This window comes from Camellia sinensis, chromosome 5, assembly GCF_055761805.1.
Source record: "Camellia sinensis isolate YWXY chromosome 5, ASM5576180v1, whole genome shotgun sequence".
Taxonomy (NCBI): Eukaryota; Viridiplantae; Streptophyta; class Magnoliopsida; order Ericales; family Theaceae; genus Camellia; species Camellia sinensis.
The window spans coordinates 84032994-84051153 of NC_138965.1; the positions used below are offsets into that span (position 1 = coordinate 84032994).

Here is an 18160-nt window from a genome sequence, read left to right on the forward strand (position 1 = left end):
GAGTGAAGAATGAAATTTCCTATTGATTGTGATTTGGTTTTGTCGGAATTAAAATTTATTGTTGGGAATATGCCGAAGAGTAAAAGAGGACTAGTTGTGTAGAGATGTATCAAGCCATATGATATGTATAACCCTTATACATTTTGAATATATATATATATATATAAATAATAATAAAAAATAATTTTTTTAAATATATTTCTTCTATTAATGCTCGGTTTGAATCTAAACCCCTTTTTATAAAATTTTTACACAAAAGAAGAGATTCTTATAGTAAGGAATATTTTTGAAAGTGTTATTGACTCTTAAATATTTCAAAAAAAAAAAAAAAAAAAACTCAATCATGAAATATGTGGGCTTTAGTTGACAGCCAGATTGTAAGTGCCTTAGAGTGGTTTGGCGAGTGCGGAGTTGTAAAGCTTGTGTGGAACTTGCCTTGAGTTAGTGGAACACCAAGGGTTGGAGTAAAGTATTAGGAGCTCATTGTTTTGCGTGTGAATTTTGCCTTGTGTAGGTGATCATTGTGTTAACGACTATAATGGAACAGAATTTCAAGATGGTGAATCTTCTTGTACTTTTGTTGTGTTAGTAGTACGGTAGCTATTTATATTAATTGTTATTATAGAAATGTTGCATATATGTTTGTTATGACATCATGGTAAGAGTAATGGGTGTTGTTGGGTGACGACAGAGGTTCACTAATTGTTATGTTGAGCATAATTTGGAAAATGAATTTTCCAAGTGTTATGGCCTTGGATGACTTTGTTAAGTGGAAATGTTGTGAATATAATCTAAATTGTACTGAGGAATTTCACTAAATAGTTTTGTGCAACTTAATTGTGGATGATAATGTTGTCTGATTAACACTTTTATTTTCAGGAAATGTTTACAAAATTTTTGAGTTTTGCCTATCTTTGAGAAATGCTTTATATACGAGAAAATGATTTTCAAAGAATTGAGAAAATATGGAAATTTTCTTTTAACAAAGCTGCATTGTTTAGCCTGGTACCTTTCATGGGTGGGTTGTGTAGTAACTTTATTTGGATTACTAGTCATGGGCTTGTATGTTTGGTTTTGCGAGATGATTGGCATTGTTAGGGGACTTGTCATACCGGAGTGTAGTCTTTTGACCTTGTTTTGTTGTAAGTCCTTTTTCTTTGTGAGAGTTGATTGAGAATTCTATTGTGAGGGTTTTCCACCGTGTTCAAGTGCTGAGCACTCGATGGTGTTGTGGGTGTTGTTGGTGGTTGAGGCAGGGTTGACATCTTTGGGGGTACGTGCAATTAGTGGTTATTGATGTTATTCGTTCTCATAGACCTCAACAGGTTTTGTCGGTCAAGGAGGCATTTGTGACCTTTTCTTGAGTTTTTTTGTTCACGTGTTGTTCGGGCCTCGAGATATTAAATCGGGATCTAAGGATTTATCCAAGATATGGATCCAGTTTTAAGCTAGTGGTGACGTTTTTCAGTTGTGATTGAGTTGCCTTTTGTTTTAGCCTTTTCTTAATTTCGGGGATGAAATTTTCTAAGTAGAGGAGATTGTAACGATTCGGGTTGAAACCCAACCCTTATTCCCTTACGTATAATAGAGGTTGTATTAAGAAGGTTTGCTGTTAAAAATTTGACTTGACTTGAAAATTTTTAAGTGTGAAAATTAGGTTTTTCAAAACTTACAATTTTGAAAATAGTTTTTGGCAGTAATTGTTCCTTATATTTTAAATAGTCTAAATTGATTTTAAGGAATTTTTCTATGAAGTATTAACTCCTTTACTTCAACGTCAAACTTAGAAATTTCAGACGAAAAATTATTTTTGTACTAAAATAGAGGGAACCACTTTTGATTTAATTGGATTTTTATTTTTTTTGTATTTTTCTTTGAATCCAAATGGGGGGTATTTTCTTATTTACGTTTTAAAATTAAATGAATGAAATATAAATGTAAGAGGCTAAATGAAAATATTCACTTAAGTGGTTACATATGGAAATAAGGTTGATGTGCTGGGAGTGCCTTTGGAGCTAAGCTGTGTGACAATCTATGTCCAGGATGACCGCTCGAGTGGTCATGTGGTCGCTCGAGCGGAGATGCGAGGCTTCCATTATCTTCACTGTATACCTGCAAAACTTTTGAGAGATTGCATTCACCGCTCGAGCGGTGAAATGTTCACTCAAGCGGTCAAACTTAAAAGTTGACTTATACCTATTTTTCTTTCACTTTTTCATCTCTCTCTCTCTCTCTCTCTCTCTCTCTCTCTCTAACATCCATTTCTGAAACCCTAGTCCTAAAAACACTTGATTCCCTTTATTCCCACTAAGAATCCACCTTAGATCTTTCAAGAGAGTTGAAGAACAAGCCTTGATCAAGATTTCTACCGATTGATTCAAGATTTTGTTGGAACTTCAAGCTGGGTTTTCATCTTTCTGTCATCACTTTTGAGGTAAGAATACTTTTAACTTTGTATATCTATATTTTGATTGAATTATGTGGTAGTTTTCATAATATATGTATGGTATGAGATATATAATTTGATTTAATGAGTATTTATGAAAAAGAGAGGTCTTGCCTCAATAATTTTTGTAATATTTGAATATTCGTCAATAAAACCAACTTTGATTCTATGAAAAAAACCCTAAATTTTACAAAAACCCTAGCTATGGATTTTGGTGTTTAAGAGATAATTGAAAATAAATTGATGTTGTGTGAATGTGTTGAGACATTTTATGATGAGATAAATTTAGGGGTTTGTTGTATAGATGTGTTGTGTGAAGTGCTTGGTACCTGTGCTGGTTAATTGAGGTGTTCACGTGCCCAGTTGTGTAAGGATGACAAATGTGGGAATGTTTTGAGATGTCCACGTGCTTGGTCATGTGAGGACAGACAAATGTGGAAGAGTTGAGGTGCTCATTGGCCATCTGTGTGAGGACGAAAAAATGTGGAATTGGTTAATGCAAGTGCGATTGTTTGGAAAGGTTTCAAATTCTTATATATATATATATATATATGTAGTCTCATGTGGATTTGTTTTGGACAAAAGTCTTGGAGCAATAGATTTTGGGTTACACATGATTATATTAAATGTTTATATATCTTGTTAAACGTATTCTCTACTAGGCATTAGCTCGCTTTGATCATAACAAACATTTCAAGTTGTGATGATATACCTCCACTCAGCTAGGAATTGATTAAGATCTTGATGAAGCACATAAGCCTATTTTGGATGTTTTATGTGATTATAGCACCATGCTTAAGTGTTTGGGATAGAAATTCCATTCATGTGTGTAATCAAGGCCCTATCCTTGAAAGGAGTATGCCCTCTTTGGGCATTTTGTTGTATCTCTTTTAATTCTTGAGCTATAATGTATTAATATTTGAGATTGTTAAGGTTGTAAAATGAAATGTAACATCTAAGAGAAGAATAAACACTGGATTTGTGTAAGGGTTGTATTCTGAGTTATTTTCTATAATCTTTCTTTATATTTTGAAATTGATGATTGATAATGGATTGGTAATTATAAATGGGTTAAAAGAACATGGCGTTACAAATGTGACACGTAGCATAATACAAAGAGGTAGGCTCAGCCAATTAAAAGAAAGCATGTGGCAAGATAATAAAAGCAGATGCTGGGTCATGGAAGGTGCCTATGGTAATTCGAAGCTACAGTTACATTTGAAGTTAGAAGAGCAAAGCTAAAACCGTTTCAAGCAGTTATAAAGAAGTAGTTAAGGCTTTGAAATTCAAATTTAGAGTTGGAGGGAAAAACCTCACGAATTTGGCTATGTGGATGCAAGTCATGGAGTTAAGAGAGCAGTTGCTGGTGAATTCAAAGGGCACCTATAAATAGCCAACTGAAATATGAGCCCCGCAAACAAATCAAACACTTATCAATTACTTGTTTCTCTTTTCTTACTCTACGCTGACATTTTATAGGAATAGCTTTTAACGTATAATTTGTAACTAGTTTCTACCTTTGAAGTTGCCAAGACACTCAAGGTAACAACAAGTGTAATTAAATTATTCAATTAATTAATTACATAATTTTTGTTTCTCTCTCTCTCTCTCTCTCTCTCTCTCACACACACACACACACACACACACATTCTATTTCAAATTATTGTTATACTTGATTCTCTGTGTTCATTAATTGGTTTTCACTTAAACACAAACACTTACGTCCTCTTCATTGAGGCAAAAAGAACCTTTTACAATCGCCCAGTCTTGTTGGCATACACAAATTTACATTTTTGACCTTTAAACTACCAAAATGTCAACATTTACCTGGGGTATTAAAAATGGGTTCTTCAAAAATTGCTAGAAACAATGGATTTTGTCGGAGAAGAGATAAGAGGCTAGAGATTTGCCAATGATTAGATCAAATTCAAGATGACAATGTAAGAGATGATTACTAGGTGAAAAGTAAGGCAAGCATGAAGAGAAAGAAATTTGGTAGAGCATCGCTTCAAAATATCCTCAATCTCACTCCTTAATTCATATATAAATGGTAGATTTATGGATAAGCATTTATATATAAGCACCCAAGATTAGCTTGGAGACCAAGCAATAGATTTGGTGACGCCGCGTGGTTAAGGGACCACATAGGAAATATTCTCTTTCTAACTGCCTAGTTGAGACAAATACAACCTTCAAACCCCTCGTGTCATTCCCCTCCAGCGGTTTCAAGAGTAATGGGAAGTTCAAGAGGTTTACCAATATCTCAATGAAATCTTGCCTTTAACTAGCAATTTCTAGCATCCCAAGATAAGGGCAGTGTTGGTCCAAGAGAACTTCCTTGCCGCAAAGATGCCTCCAAGGGGACTCCCTAAATTTTTGCCACCTCAACTTTGGGTATAGACAAATTTGAATGATGAATAAATTTATCTCTGATTTCTCCATCTTCGATAGAGGGTCCATTTTCAGACTCGCCATATCATGGTTCTGATATGTCAATCTCGAAATGGTTTCAGGTCTACAATTGTTTTGGGACCCTTAATGGAGTGGCTTTTGGATTCATTAAACCTTTTCTATGCTAAGTACTCAGGTCTCTAGGTTCATGGTTCTTAACTTTTCCGAGTCCAAATGTTTGGCTCAAGGAATGGATTTCTCTTGAGGACTTCGACTTTACCGAGGATAATATGCCTTTGGCTAAGTTTAGACTCCTTTTGCCCATTAGGGCTTCATCAAACGAGTTTATTGCCTTTGGCCTTTGTGTAATGTTATTATAAAATGATTATGGGACTTTTAACATCTTCGAGCACTTTGCACTTATCTGAGAATTTTATACTTCTCAAGCTTCTTGGCCATCTTTGACTATTTGGCATGTGGATCAAGGTTTTATCTTGACTTCTTTGTCATTGGCTATTGAAATTATGCTTGCTTGCTTTGCATTTTGTTCCTTCAGAGCTTTCGAGGGAAATTCAATTCATTGATCATTTTGTAGTCTTGACTTTTAGAACTTTCTCGCTTTTGGAGTTTGAACAAGAATTTTGAATATCAAACTTCATCTTTTTACCTCTTACACATAGTTAGTTGTATAGTTAGGTAGTTTCGAAGTGGTGTTTCATGATTTCATTAGGGAGTTAGAGTTGTTAAATGAACCAAGCTACTCGAGTTCAGCTCGTTAAAAACTTGTTTGAGATCACTTGTTACGTAAACAAGCCAAGTTAAAAATTGTTAAGTTTGAAGTTGAGTTTGAATAACTTACTACTTAATTTATTAAACTTATATGCACTATAAAAATCAAATTATTCGAACTCAACTTATGTCCAATTTGTTAAAAACTTGATTGAAAAGTGTTGAATACAATGGTGACACCATCTTACGGGGATGTCATCGACCAATAAAAAGTCACAAAGGAATTAAATAGACAAGTCTTGTCTACTATTAACCTAACATTATTGTGGTTCTTATTACACATTAAGATTACTTATTGAATGATAATACAACTATGTGGTATCACTATTACAATATTTACTCCTACTACTCACTTCGTTTTCAGTTCGATTAATGCTACTGTTTGAGAAAACTCAACCCATATTTTTTTAGGTATTGTGATTGTATAGTGAAGATTAAATTGGTATTATATAGGTAAATTTGAGATACAAATTGATATTTATAAATAAAATTTAATATAAATTGTTTAAAATTATAGTATTACTATTTCAGGCGAACACGAGTCATTACCTCTTCTAATCCCTGGCAAGGCTGTCCGTGGAGTAATTTCATATTTGTCGGGAATTTCAAGTTAACAGTGTGCCTAATCAATAGTAAAGATTAAGAATTATATGACACTAAAATATACATGGAGCAGCGCGGGGTAAAGTTGGGAGGATGGAGACCAGTCTTCAAGAGGAGACATATTGGTAGCAGATCAAACTCAAGGGGTGAAGTCCATAATGTTTTTGTCGACAATTTACCGGACTCAATGCATCCAAAAGGGTTGTACGATATGTTCACGAATTTTGGGGTAGTCATAGATGTTTTCATACCCAGTAAGAAGAGGCATTCAACAGGAACCAAGTTCAATTTTGTTCGGTGTGACTGTTCAGTAGCAGTTGAAATGGCAATCCAAAAAGCCCATGATACCTGGTGTGATGACAGAGTGTTGAAGGTTAAGTGAGCTGATTTTACAAAGAATATAAGCAAAGTCAAGCCAAAAGCTGATTTTCATCATTTACCACTAGTGGAAATAGGAAAAAGGTAGATGAGAGTGGAAGCCCCCAGCGCAAAAGGGATGCCTTATGCAGAAGTTGTGATGGGGGGTAAAGTAACAAGTGGGAAAGTTATCTCAATGAATGCTATAGAGTATGGAAATGGATGGTTGTATGGTAGTGTGATAGTAAAACTTTGGTCATATTATCAATGCTCTGATCTAAAGAAGGAATTGCATAACAGAGGTATGTCTGATGTGCAAGTGAAGGATGGTGGTAAGTGAGTTGCATACTTAGTGTTTTCTTCACTAGAGGTTAGGAACAAAGGCATGAAGAATCTTAAGGATTGGATCCACGAATGGTGTGAATCAATGATGGAATGGAGGAAGGGACTAAAGATTGAGCAAGAAAGATACGTGGGTTTGAATTGTTATGGTTTGCCACCTAATCTTTAGAACTCAGCTAACTTTATCAAGATTGGGGAGATCTGGGGTAAGGTCATGAACATCAATGAGAGCACCCTCAAGATGTCATCCTTGGCATGTGATAAAATCAAGATCCTTACATCACATATGGAGATGATCAACAGTGTAGTAAACCTTGAATATAGAGGTCATATACACTCAATCAGAGTGAGTGAAGAGCTTGGTCCTAACTTGGCCTTTGTCCCAAGCCATAGCAACAAAGAAAGGGATGTTTCTATTAATGGCATCACCGGCAGTGATCAAATTTCAAATTGTCGCAGAAGAAGGGAGAAAAATGTGCATGACGTGATGCAACAAGGGGATCAGGTGGCCTATGAAAAGGATGTATCACACGCTGCAAATGGAAATAACAGATTGGTGGCAGAGTCTGCGGGCGGAGATAATAGTCTCTTTGCTGTGTCTTTAGTAAACGAGACCCGTAGCAGTATGGGACCTAGAGTAGAAGAGGGTCAGTGCACAAGGCTCAAGGGAAGCATACCTAATACCTCAGTTGAGTGTGTTGCTGGTAAAGGTCAAAATGATTAGGACAATATGGGCCAAGGTGGATTGTTGGAAGCAATCAAGAAGAACGAGCAGAGATCAGTAACAGAAAGTTGGAGAGTTGAAGGTGGATTGGGTTTTGATGGGCTTATGAGAAGTTTAAGTGGAAATGGACCTACAAAGCCAAGCATTAATCTAGAAGTAGTTTTTGATTAAGCCCATTTTGATGGTCTGTTGAATGACTTGAATAGGGGCATATCTAAATCAATTAGGCTGGGTCGTAGTTGTAGCAGATTTGCTGAGACCTTGGCCCCATCACATATTCAAGCCCAGGTGGAAAATGGAAAAAGTATGGCTGAGGTCAGTAATGAAGGAGATAGTCAAAGAAACCAGATAATGAACTCGGTAAGATAATAGAAGGCAAGGAGAGCAAAGGAAAAAGTAAGAAAAACCAGAGGAAAATAGTGATGAAAAGGGGGTTTCAAAGAGGGGCATCTTTAGAGCAGTTGCAGCTGCAATTTCTTATTCATTGTCCCATAACAGTAGATCCAGCAATTATGATATGTTATTAAAGGAGGCCCAAGATACTATTCGACTTGGGAAAAATTTGGGCATTGATTTCGAAGGCAAAGATGATGAAGTTACGAAGAAATTAATTGAAATGGAGGAGAATGACATAGAGCAGGCTGCTGTTAGGAGTGATGGGGGTTTAGTTCAGCATCAAGGGCGGCTCAAGAGTGAATAGTAAATGCTTATGAAGATTATTTCTTAGAATATTAGAGGGCTTGGTAGGCTTGAGAAGAGGAGGGGACTCAAAGCAGTTATCAAAGAAAGGAAAGTGGATATGGTGCTGTTGCAAGAAACAAAAAAGGAAAACATTTTAGATTAGTTTGTGAAGTTTATCTGGACCAATGACCTAGTTGATTCTATGAATGTGGATGTTGACGAAAGTGCTGGAGGCCTGTTATGTGTATGGAAGCCTGAAGTTTTTTCTCTAGCTGACTGTTGCTGTAACAGGAGTTTTATCATACTATCAGGTACCTTTTTTAATAGCTTTGACTGTGTGATTGTGAATGTGTATGCACCTAATGATGTGATTGCTAGGAGAAGCTTATGGGTCTCTTTGTTTAATCTTAAGGTTGTTTTTCCCAAACCGTGGTGCATAGAGGGGACTTTAATGAAATCAAATCAATAGATGAAATAAAGGGTTGTCTAACAAGGGATAGGGGAATGACAGATTTCTATAATTTCATAAGTAGTCTTGAACTGATTGACTTATCTATGTTGGGAAGAAAACTTACATGGTGTAATTCAACGGAATACGAGAGATAGAGCAAGCTAGACAGGTTCCTTGTTGGGCCAGAATGGTTGGAATGGTTTAGATACAAACTTTGGGGTCTCCTTAGATCCATCTTAGATCACTGTCCAATTATCCTAATGTAGGATATTAGAAATTGGGGCCCAAAGCCATTTAGATTCATCAATGCTTGGGCATCTCACCCCTCTTTTCTAAATGTAGTGAAGCAAGTGTGGACGGGTACTCAGGTGGAAGGTTGGGCACGGTACAAACTGAAAATTAAGTTGAAGGCACTTAAACAATCTTTAAAGTAGTGGAATTCTGAAGTGTTTGGGAATATGGACTCTAAACTGAAGCAAGTTGAAGAGAACCTACATGCCATAGATCTAATTGCTGAAAGTAGAGACCTGGATGAGGTTAAAGGTAGAAGGAGAAGAGAGGCAAGGGGTGAAGTGTGGAGGCTTAGAAAGATGATGGAAAGAATTTGGCTACAGAAGTCAAGGCTGAACTGGAATCTTAAGGGAGATAAAAATACAAATTTTTTCCACATCATAGCTACAAAAAGACAGAACGCCAATGCAATTGATTACATGTCAGTGAATGGGGAATTAGTAAAGGAACTTGTTGAGGTCAAACAAGCTGTGTATGATCACTTCAGGTTAAGTTTTTCTGAGCAATGGAAGTATAGACCCAAGCTTTTGGGCCCATTTAATGTAATTGCACAGAGCCAGCATCTCAGCTGTTTGGATGTGGAATTTTATGAACATGAAATTTGGGCAATAGTGGCAGACTATGATGGAAATAAGACACCTGGGTCGGATGGGTTTAACATGACTTGCTATAAAAAAGGATGGAAATTTATGAAAAATGATATCATCACTTTTATAATGGAATTTTTGGTTAACAGTAGCTTGGTTAGGGCCTTAAATAGCTCATTTATTACATTGGTTCCAAAAAAAGTCAATCCCATAGGAATTCAAGACTACAGGCCTATCAGTCTTATAAACTCCACTTACAAAATTCTTTCCAAGGTGCTTGCTAATAGATTGAAAGACGTGTTTCCTGTTGTTATAGATAATGCTCAATCTGCATTTCTAGGGGGTAGGAATATCCTAGAAGGTGTATTGATAGCCAATGAGGTGGTGGAATAGTGGAAAAAATCAAGAAGAAAGGGCTTGATATTAAAGTTGGATTTCCAAAAAGCATATGATACAGTCAATTGGAACTATCTCCTCCAAATGCTATCAAATTTTGGGTTTGGTGCTAAGTGGGTGAATTGGATTCGTACCTGTCTCTCCTCAGCAAAAATCTCTTTGTAGGTTAATGGTTCACCCACACCTGAATTTTGCCCTAAAAAAGGGCTTAGGCAAGATGATCCATTATCACCATTCCTATTTAATATGGTGGTAGAGGGTTTAAACCTACTTCTTGCAAGAGCAAAAGGGTTGAGCTTGATCAAAGGTGTAATCATTGGGTCAAATGCCATCAATATCTCCCATCTCCAATTCGCAGATGACACAATTATCTTCTGTGAACTTGAGTGGTCTGAAGTGTTAATTGTGAAGAGAATACTTAGATGCTTTGAGATAATCTCTAGGTTGAAGATCAACTTCCACAAGAGTGGTGTTTATGGAGTAGGGTTATCTGATGAGTGTGTGAAAAATTTTGCTTCTAAGTTGAACTGTACATATCAGAAACTCCCATTGAAGTATCTTGGATTGCGAGCCAACCCATCTAGGAGAGCAACATGGAAGCTTGTGGTGGTCAATTTTAAGAAGAAATTGTTAGGTTGGAAGATGAGGTTGCTGTCTTTTGCTGGAAGAGTAACATTAATCAAATTTGTCATTTCTTCACTACCTGTTTACTATATGTCTCTCTTTAGGCTGCCTAAAAGTGTGGCAAAAGAGTTGGACAAGATACAAACAACCTTTTTGTGGGGTGATTCAGATGTGAGAAGGAAAGTTCATTTAGTAAAATGGAAGGATTTAACCATGGATAAGAAGCAAGGTGGGCTGGGCATAAGAAACTTAAGAATATTGAATAATAGCCTTCTTGCTAAGTGGTGGTGGAGGTTTGGGAAGGAAGACAATTCATTATGAAAACAAGTTATCTACAGCAAGTATAAGTTAGAAGGAGGTAGATGGTTTCCATTTCATATGGAGGCAAATAATATCTCACGAGTATGGAGTGGCATCATTCTTTTTAGTGATTCTAATAGTAGCTTGTTCAATTATTATTTGGAAAATATTGAAATCAAGATTGGTAATGGTGAAAGAATTAGTTTCTGGGTTGATAATTAGATGGGAACCAGGTGCTTGAAGTCCTAATTTCCTAGACTTTACTACTTATCAGAGGATAGAGGCATCACTTTACAATTACAGTTGACTAGGGCTAGTCATCAAAACAATTGGGAACTTAGCTTTAGAAGGCCCTTATTGGCATGGAAGGAAGATGAACTGCAGAGATTAAGGGTTGTCTTAGGTGAGGGCCCTGCATTGAGATTGGAATCAATTAATATGTTATGGTGGAAATTTGATCTTTCAGGTATGTTTAGTGTCAAAAGTGCTGTTAAATGGTGTGAATCTTTGAATAGACCTACTTTGGAAATTCCTGATTTGATTTGGCACAATCCCTTTCCTCCTAAAGCCCAATTATTCTCTTGGTTGGCTTGGAAAGAGAGGATAAAGTCCTCTAACTACTTACATAGAATTGCATCCTTAGTGCAGCAGTTAGCTTTGACTGTGTGTTTTGTTAAGCTGAGATTGAATCACTTAATCATGTTCTGTTGCTATGCCCTTTTGCTTGGAAAGTTTGGTCCAACCTAATTAAGTGGTGGGGTTTGTATTGGGTTTCCCCTAGCTCAGTAGTCATGCTAATGCACTGGTGGTTGGGTTGGAAGTTTAGAAAAAAGGAAAAGTAATTTTGGAGATCAATCCTAATTGCTGGTTTATGGTCCCTCTAGAAATGCAGGAATGATTATCTGTTCAATGGGTTGTAACATACCTGTGAAGATCTCTGTGTGCTTATTAAAGTTAGAGTGGCCCTTTGGCTGAAAACTCACTCAATTGGGCAAGGGTACGCAGTGAACGAGTATGTGTTTAATATTCATCAAGTTAGAAGCTGTTTGTAGTGTGTCCCGTAAGGCCCTGTGGTGGAATTGCTGTTGCTCTGCTTCAGATTCTGTCTCGGCTTACTCTGCTTCAGATTCTGTTGCTTTGGCTCAGGTTGTGTGGAGCTGTTACTGCTTTGGCCCTGTTTCGGGCTCTATTTTTGTTGGTCTGCTCTACTCAACTGTGGACTGCTATGTTTTAAGTTCTTTTTGCTAGTCTACTTTGCTCAGTTGTAGTTTGCTATGCTGTTAGATTTAGGCTGCCATACTGTGTTATTGGTTTTGTGGTGGTTCCTCTGATTCTCTGGTTGGTTGTTCACCAACTTGAGAGTGTTTGCAAATGATAGGATGAATTTTTTGGTACCAATATAATTGGGATGATTTAACTCATCGTGATACTTTTGCACCTTTCCCTTTTTATGGTTGCTTTTGTTTTGTATCTTACACTTTACTCTTTTACCAATAAAATTTCTCTTTTTGTCGACCCAAAAAAAAAAAAAAAATACACTAAAATATAATCTCATTAAATAAACACATAACCACGATATTCAAATAATTTTTGGTCCCTCTGATATAACCGCAACCCCTTATCATCCCTATCCAAGATTCGTTAGCGTTGGTCGCGTTTTTAGTTTTTTTTTTGGATAAATTACATATACCTCCCTTGAGGTTTAGCTAAATTACAGATACCCTTGAGGTTTCAAAAATTACATCCCGCCCCCCGAAGTTTGTATTTTCATAACAATTTGCCCCCCGAAGTTTATATTTCATAACAAATTACCCCCTAATTTCTTATGCAAATATAGCATCATGAGAGTATTTGTAATTTCTCAACCCTCAGGGAGTATCTGTAATTTAGGCAAACTTCGAGGGGATATATGTAATTTCCCCCTTTTTTTTTTAACGACCGTCCTTTGACCTTTTAAATTGAAACTGTTACGATTCTCTATGTGACACTGAAAAAGGACAAAGCCAAATAAAAAACAGAAAGGATAGACATCTTCTCCTTCTTACGTGTTCCATTTCGTCTTCAACATCTCTCTCTAGGGCTTCTTCGACTTGCTCAAAATCCCCAATTCAAACCATGTGGCGCTATTTCTCCACTGTTTTTGAATGCCACATCGGTTTCCCAAGACTTACCCCGGTATATATATTTATATATATTCCTTCTCACATCTATATATACACATCTGTTGCATTTATACTTTGTTCCATATTATTTTTGTGATTTTGATTTTGATTTTGATTTTGATTTATGCCATGTACTGTGATGATTTAGATAGAAGTCCTGTTTTTCATCATTTATTCGCATATTTGTTATGGTTTCCCACAAATTTATTGCCAAAACTGTGTTTCAGCCTTTTATTATGAAAAAAAGAAGAAGATCAAATTCTATAAACTGTTATGTATATATGTGTGGTGTGTATTTACAACCTAGCAGCTCAACTTAAAGCGTAATTTTCACACACCGTAGAAAATCTTACTACATGTCATTTATGCTGTTTGGATATAAACTTCCGAATAAAAGTCAAATGGTCAGATATAAACTTCCAAACTAAAAGTAATTGTTTGTACGAAATGAAAATTTGAAGCATTCATTTTTTGTTCAAAATTTCATGTCCCAACATTTGACTTTTGTTCGGAAGTTATATCCGGACAATAATGGTGTGTAATAAGATTTTTTGTGGCGTGCAAATGGAGAATCCCTCCAACTTAAATTTCAAATTTGTGCCCAAAACAACTTGTATTGTATACCCTTTTCCCTAGCTGGGAAAAGAACACTATCTTCTATTTATAGCATTTTGTTGGTAACTTAGTAGTGCTAATACAAATCAATTGATGAAAGCTACTGCCTATTGGCCATGATTGGACATGCTTTGGGGTACAATTTGTGTTAATCATGTGATATAACACAACAAAATTCATTTCTGCGCCCATTGTTGAATTAAATACAACAATTTGTATCTTTTGGATTTTTCTTGTTGGTGTTGTCTTGGAAACACTTGTTTAGCTTACAACTTTGTTCTTTGTTATTCCTTTTTTTTTTTTTTTTTTTTTTTTGCCTTTTCGACATTTTGTGCTTATACAGAATACACTTATATGATGTTTGGCTTTCTAGAACAAACCTTCTTTTAATAATTTCCAGTAAGCATGAATACTATTTCAAGTCCTTGTTTTATATGCGGTTCTTTTCTTTCCTTATGTAGTTAATTAACTGGCTTGTTTAAAGAAGATAAATGGATTCTTTGTATTCCTATTGTAAGCTTTTAGTCTGCATCATTGAATATAAAAGAAACATGAGAAGTGGATGAATGTGCTGTCATATAAATGTAAACAAACTGACACTGTAGTGTAGTTGGGCTTAATTATGGTGTAGGTCTCATCATATTTGAAGGACAAAGCAGTGGATATTATGATTTTCTTCTCGCTCTGTGGATTAGAGGACCCTTGTGTATTGTAAATGTAAAGTAGCATAGACACATACATACGACAAGACCCACACTCACCGATATGGAGATTTAAGAAAAAAACAAGATATGATATGTCTGAGATACATTAAATTTTTTTTTAAAAAAAAAAATTTTATTTTATGTTAAATATATGGATAATTCATTCAAAGGTAATTAAAAAAAAAAAAACATAAAACTTTAAAAGTCCATATATTTGATAACTTAAACATTGAGACATCATTCATGTGACAATTACATTCTAAATAATGCAAAAAAAATTGTAGATTATTGAAATACACATGACGTATTCATCTTACAAATGTTTCAAAATATATAGAGTATACAATTTGCATAATGAAGAATGCAAAATGTTGTTTCTATGAAGAGATTCATTACATACGTGATGTTTGGAGGTTAGAAGAAGTGTCTCCGAACGAAGTGTCTATAGTGTCTGACACTGGTGTCCAACACGCTACACCTTCTCTATAGAAGTGTTTGTGCTTCTTAGTATAGATGTATTTGTCAAGAACTAGTTGAATTTTAATCCAATGTATATATATTTTTGTTGAATACTTGCATGAGCTTTTATAAAATTTTCTGATTCTATTAGATGCAATGAAGATATTCATCACATAGGTGATGTTTGGAGGTTTGAAGAAGTGTCTTTGAACGAATTGTCTATAATGCCCGACACCAGTGTCCGACACCTTATCTATAGAAGTGTCTGTGCTTCTTGGTATAGGATGTATTTGTTAAGAACCCAGTTGAATTTTAATCTAATGTATACAAATTTTTTTTTTGAATACTTGCGTGAGCTTTTATAAAATTTCCTGATTCTATTAGATGCTTAAACAGATATTCAAAAGATCATTTTTAAATTTTAATTTAATTTAATTTATTTTTATAATTGTAGAATAAATTACATAGATGCCAAGGAGCGTCACCTGTGTACATTAAAAGAAAAAATGCATCCCTAAATATCGAAGGAGCAAAAAACCAATCCAAGTATAAAGAACCCTAAAAATTTAGATACACTCCCCGAAATGCAACTATTGCATAAGTCTACCAACAAAAGGGAGGATCACAAAAATCCTCCTTCAGCCAAAAATTAATAGACTGAATCGAAGTTGGCTTTTATATATGAATAGCCATATGTAAATCTTCGAAGTTCTATTTCTCTTCCTCCCAAAGCACCACAATAAGCATACAGAGGAGCCACTCTCCAAGCCTTCTTAGCCTCTTTGCATGGCACTCAAGTTCATGTTGAGTGACTTAGTTTTGTTTTTGTTATTGGTCTTTTTTTGGAATGAAATTTGTGCCAATTTATGGAGCTTTTGTTGTTTACTCTTGGGCACAACATTCATGACAGTTGACATGTGAACTGCTAGTTAATTTACTGAAAGAGCTCTTTGAATCATTAAACTGCAAGTAGCTAACTGTATTCGTTTCTTATAACCAGGTCAATTGTAAAATCAAATCATATTCCCAAATGAGAAATAGTAATGGTCAAGGTTTATTAAATGGGCATCTAGTTGGATCCTTGACGAAGATGTATGAAACTTCATGTGAGAAGTTATCAGAAGATACACCAAAAGATAATTCTGTTTCTGATATGCTGGTTGACTCCTTCGGAAGGCTACACACTTACTTGAGAATTTCTTTGACAGAGCGTTGTAATTTACGGTGTCAGTACTGTATGCCAGCTGAGGGTTTAGAACTCACTCCTAGTCCTCAACTTCTCTCGCAAAGTGAAATTATCCGTCTGGCAAATCTCTTCATCAGCTCTGGGGTGGACAAAATTCGTTTGACTGGTGGGGAGCCAACCACTAGGAAGGATATTGAAGAAATATGCTTACAGCTGTCTAACTTGAAAGGGCTAAAGACCTTGGCCATGACTACAAATGGGATCACTCTAGCAAGGAAACTTCCAAAGTTAAAAGAATGCGGATTGAGTGCGTTGAATATTAGCTTAGACACATTGATCCCTGCAAAATTTGAATTTATGACCAGGCGAAAAGGGCATGCAAGGGTAATGGAGTCGATTAATGCTGCCATAGACCTTGGATACAATCCTGTTAAAGTATGTTAGCTCAAAGTTTTTATTAGTATGTTTCTTCTTTCTAATTTTTTGTTGCTTCAGTTGCATGCTATTTTGCCAATCTATTATGCTTATCTTTCTTTTGCAGTGATGGTATATTTGATACAAAAATTAGTTACATATAGTGTTGTATTTCAGGTGAATTGTGTTGTAATGCGTGGATTCAATGATGATGAAATTTGTGATTTTGTGGAGTTGACTCGTGAGAAATCAATTAATGTCCGGTTTATTGAGTTTATGCCTTTTGATGGAAATGTCTGGAATGTCAAGAAGCTTGTACCCTACTCAGAAATGTTGGATAGAGTGGTAAGGTAGAACTCTGATGAATGATAACATGTTCAGATTTGTGAAGGTTCTTTTGTACACACCCTAAATCATTCATCATTACTGAACAGGTTAAACAGTTTACAGGGCTAAAGAGAATCCAAGGCCATCCCACAGATACGGCCAAGAATTTCAGGATAGATGGGCATCAGGGCACTGTCTCTTTCATAACATCAATGACTGAACATTTTTGTGCTGGTTGCAATAGGTTGCGACTTTTAGCTGATGGGAACTTTAAAGTTTGCCTCTTTGGCCCCTCAGAGGTGAATTACCTTCTGACTTATCACCTATCTTACTTGAATGTAAAATGGTGTGTTTATATCACCAATTCACCACTTATTTTTGTCAATCTAAATTGTGAAAAACTTATTTTCTTATATGTCGTCTACATGTAACATTTGTTCGTCATTTCGATCGCCCGATGCTTGTTATGTTAGGCATGGAGCAGCATGCTCACTACTTCCTCTTAAAATTGAAGTTCGGAGCATAAAAGTAAACACATTTTTCCATTGGACGGTGGGATGTATGTAATCAGCATTCTTATGGGGTTCTGAACTGGTAGCAAGGAGAACCAAATGTAGGACTTCATATGACTCAAGTTAACTTGGTTACTTGGTAGAGCCTCACTGCGAGAACCTTCAGAACTTTGTCTCAAGTTTCTCTTTTGTCGAGAGCTATATTTTTCCAAAATACTAGGTCATCATATCTTGGCTCACAAAATTGATCAAACTTCTTTTGTTGTTTCAGTGCCTTGAACTTAAAACATTGTTTGTTCTTCTAGATGAAATCATTGCAGATTGTGAAATGAGTCCAACTAGCTTTCTCCTCATTCTATGTCTAACTTCCCATAAATGTACTTAATTTTTGTCATCATTTTTTATTTTTCCCTTAGCAACTCTAATGTGGTGAACTAATTATTTCTTGTAAATTGAACATTTTCTTTTCCAAAAGCTTGGCTAGCCTTAATAGCTATGCATTGGTTAAAATGTAAGCTTATATCACTTGTCCTTGTTATCCATCTTGTTTGAATTTATGTGTAACATCCTTGATAATCTCTCATCGCTATGCCAAGATTTTTACATAGTTGTCAAATTGTGAACCGAATCATGAACTGAAATTGCATTTTTTCGAATCGTTAATCAAATCGAATTGTGAATCGTAAAGATTCGGTCATAATTTTTAATTTATAAAAAAATATATCTATGCATTTTTATATTATTTTATATGAAAATTTAGACTTAAATCAATGAAAGTTGTTTTGAATGATAATCATGT

The 18160-nt window shown here is 35.6% G+C and overlaps 1 protein-coding gene across 5 annotated transcripts in view; it reads left to right on the forward strand.

Moving 5' to 3' along the window:
• Nucleotides 1-12905: 12905 nt before the first annotated feature.
• CNX2 (cofactor of nitrate reductase and xanthine dehydrogenase 2) overlaps nt 12906-18160 on the forward strand; it is a 38938-nt gene continuing 33683 nt past the window's right edge. For 3 of the 5 annotated variants that reach the window (XR_003629504.2, XR_003629505.2, XR_003629503.2), the window contains exons 1-4: nt 12964-13157; nt 15923-16543; nt 16700-16867; nt 16957-17148. Coding sequence is in view for 2 of the 5 variants with exons in the window: in XM_082869189.1 (XP_082725315.1) it covers nt 13098-13157; nt 15923-16543; nt 16700-16867; nt 16957-17148; nt 17323-17355 (1074 nt within the window). In the remaining 3 variants the exon portion in view is untranslated. Of the gene's footprint in view, nt 13158-15922; nt 16544-16699; nt 16868-16956; nt 17149-17322; nt 17928-18160 lie in introns of those variants that run through there. The other 2 variants (XM_082869189.1, XM_028203429.2) reach the window with 2 other exon arrangements.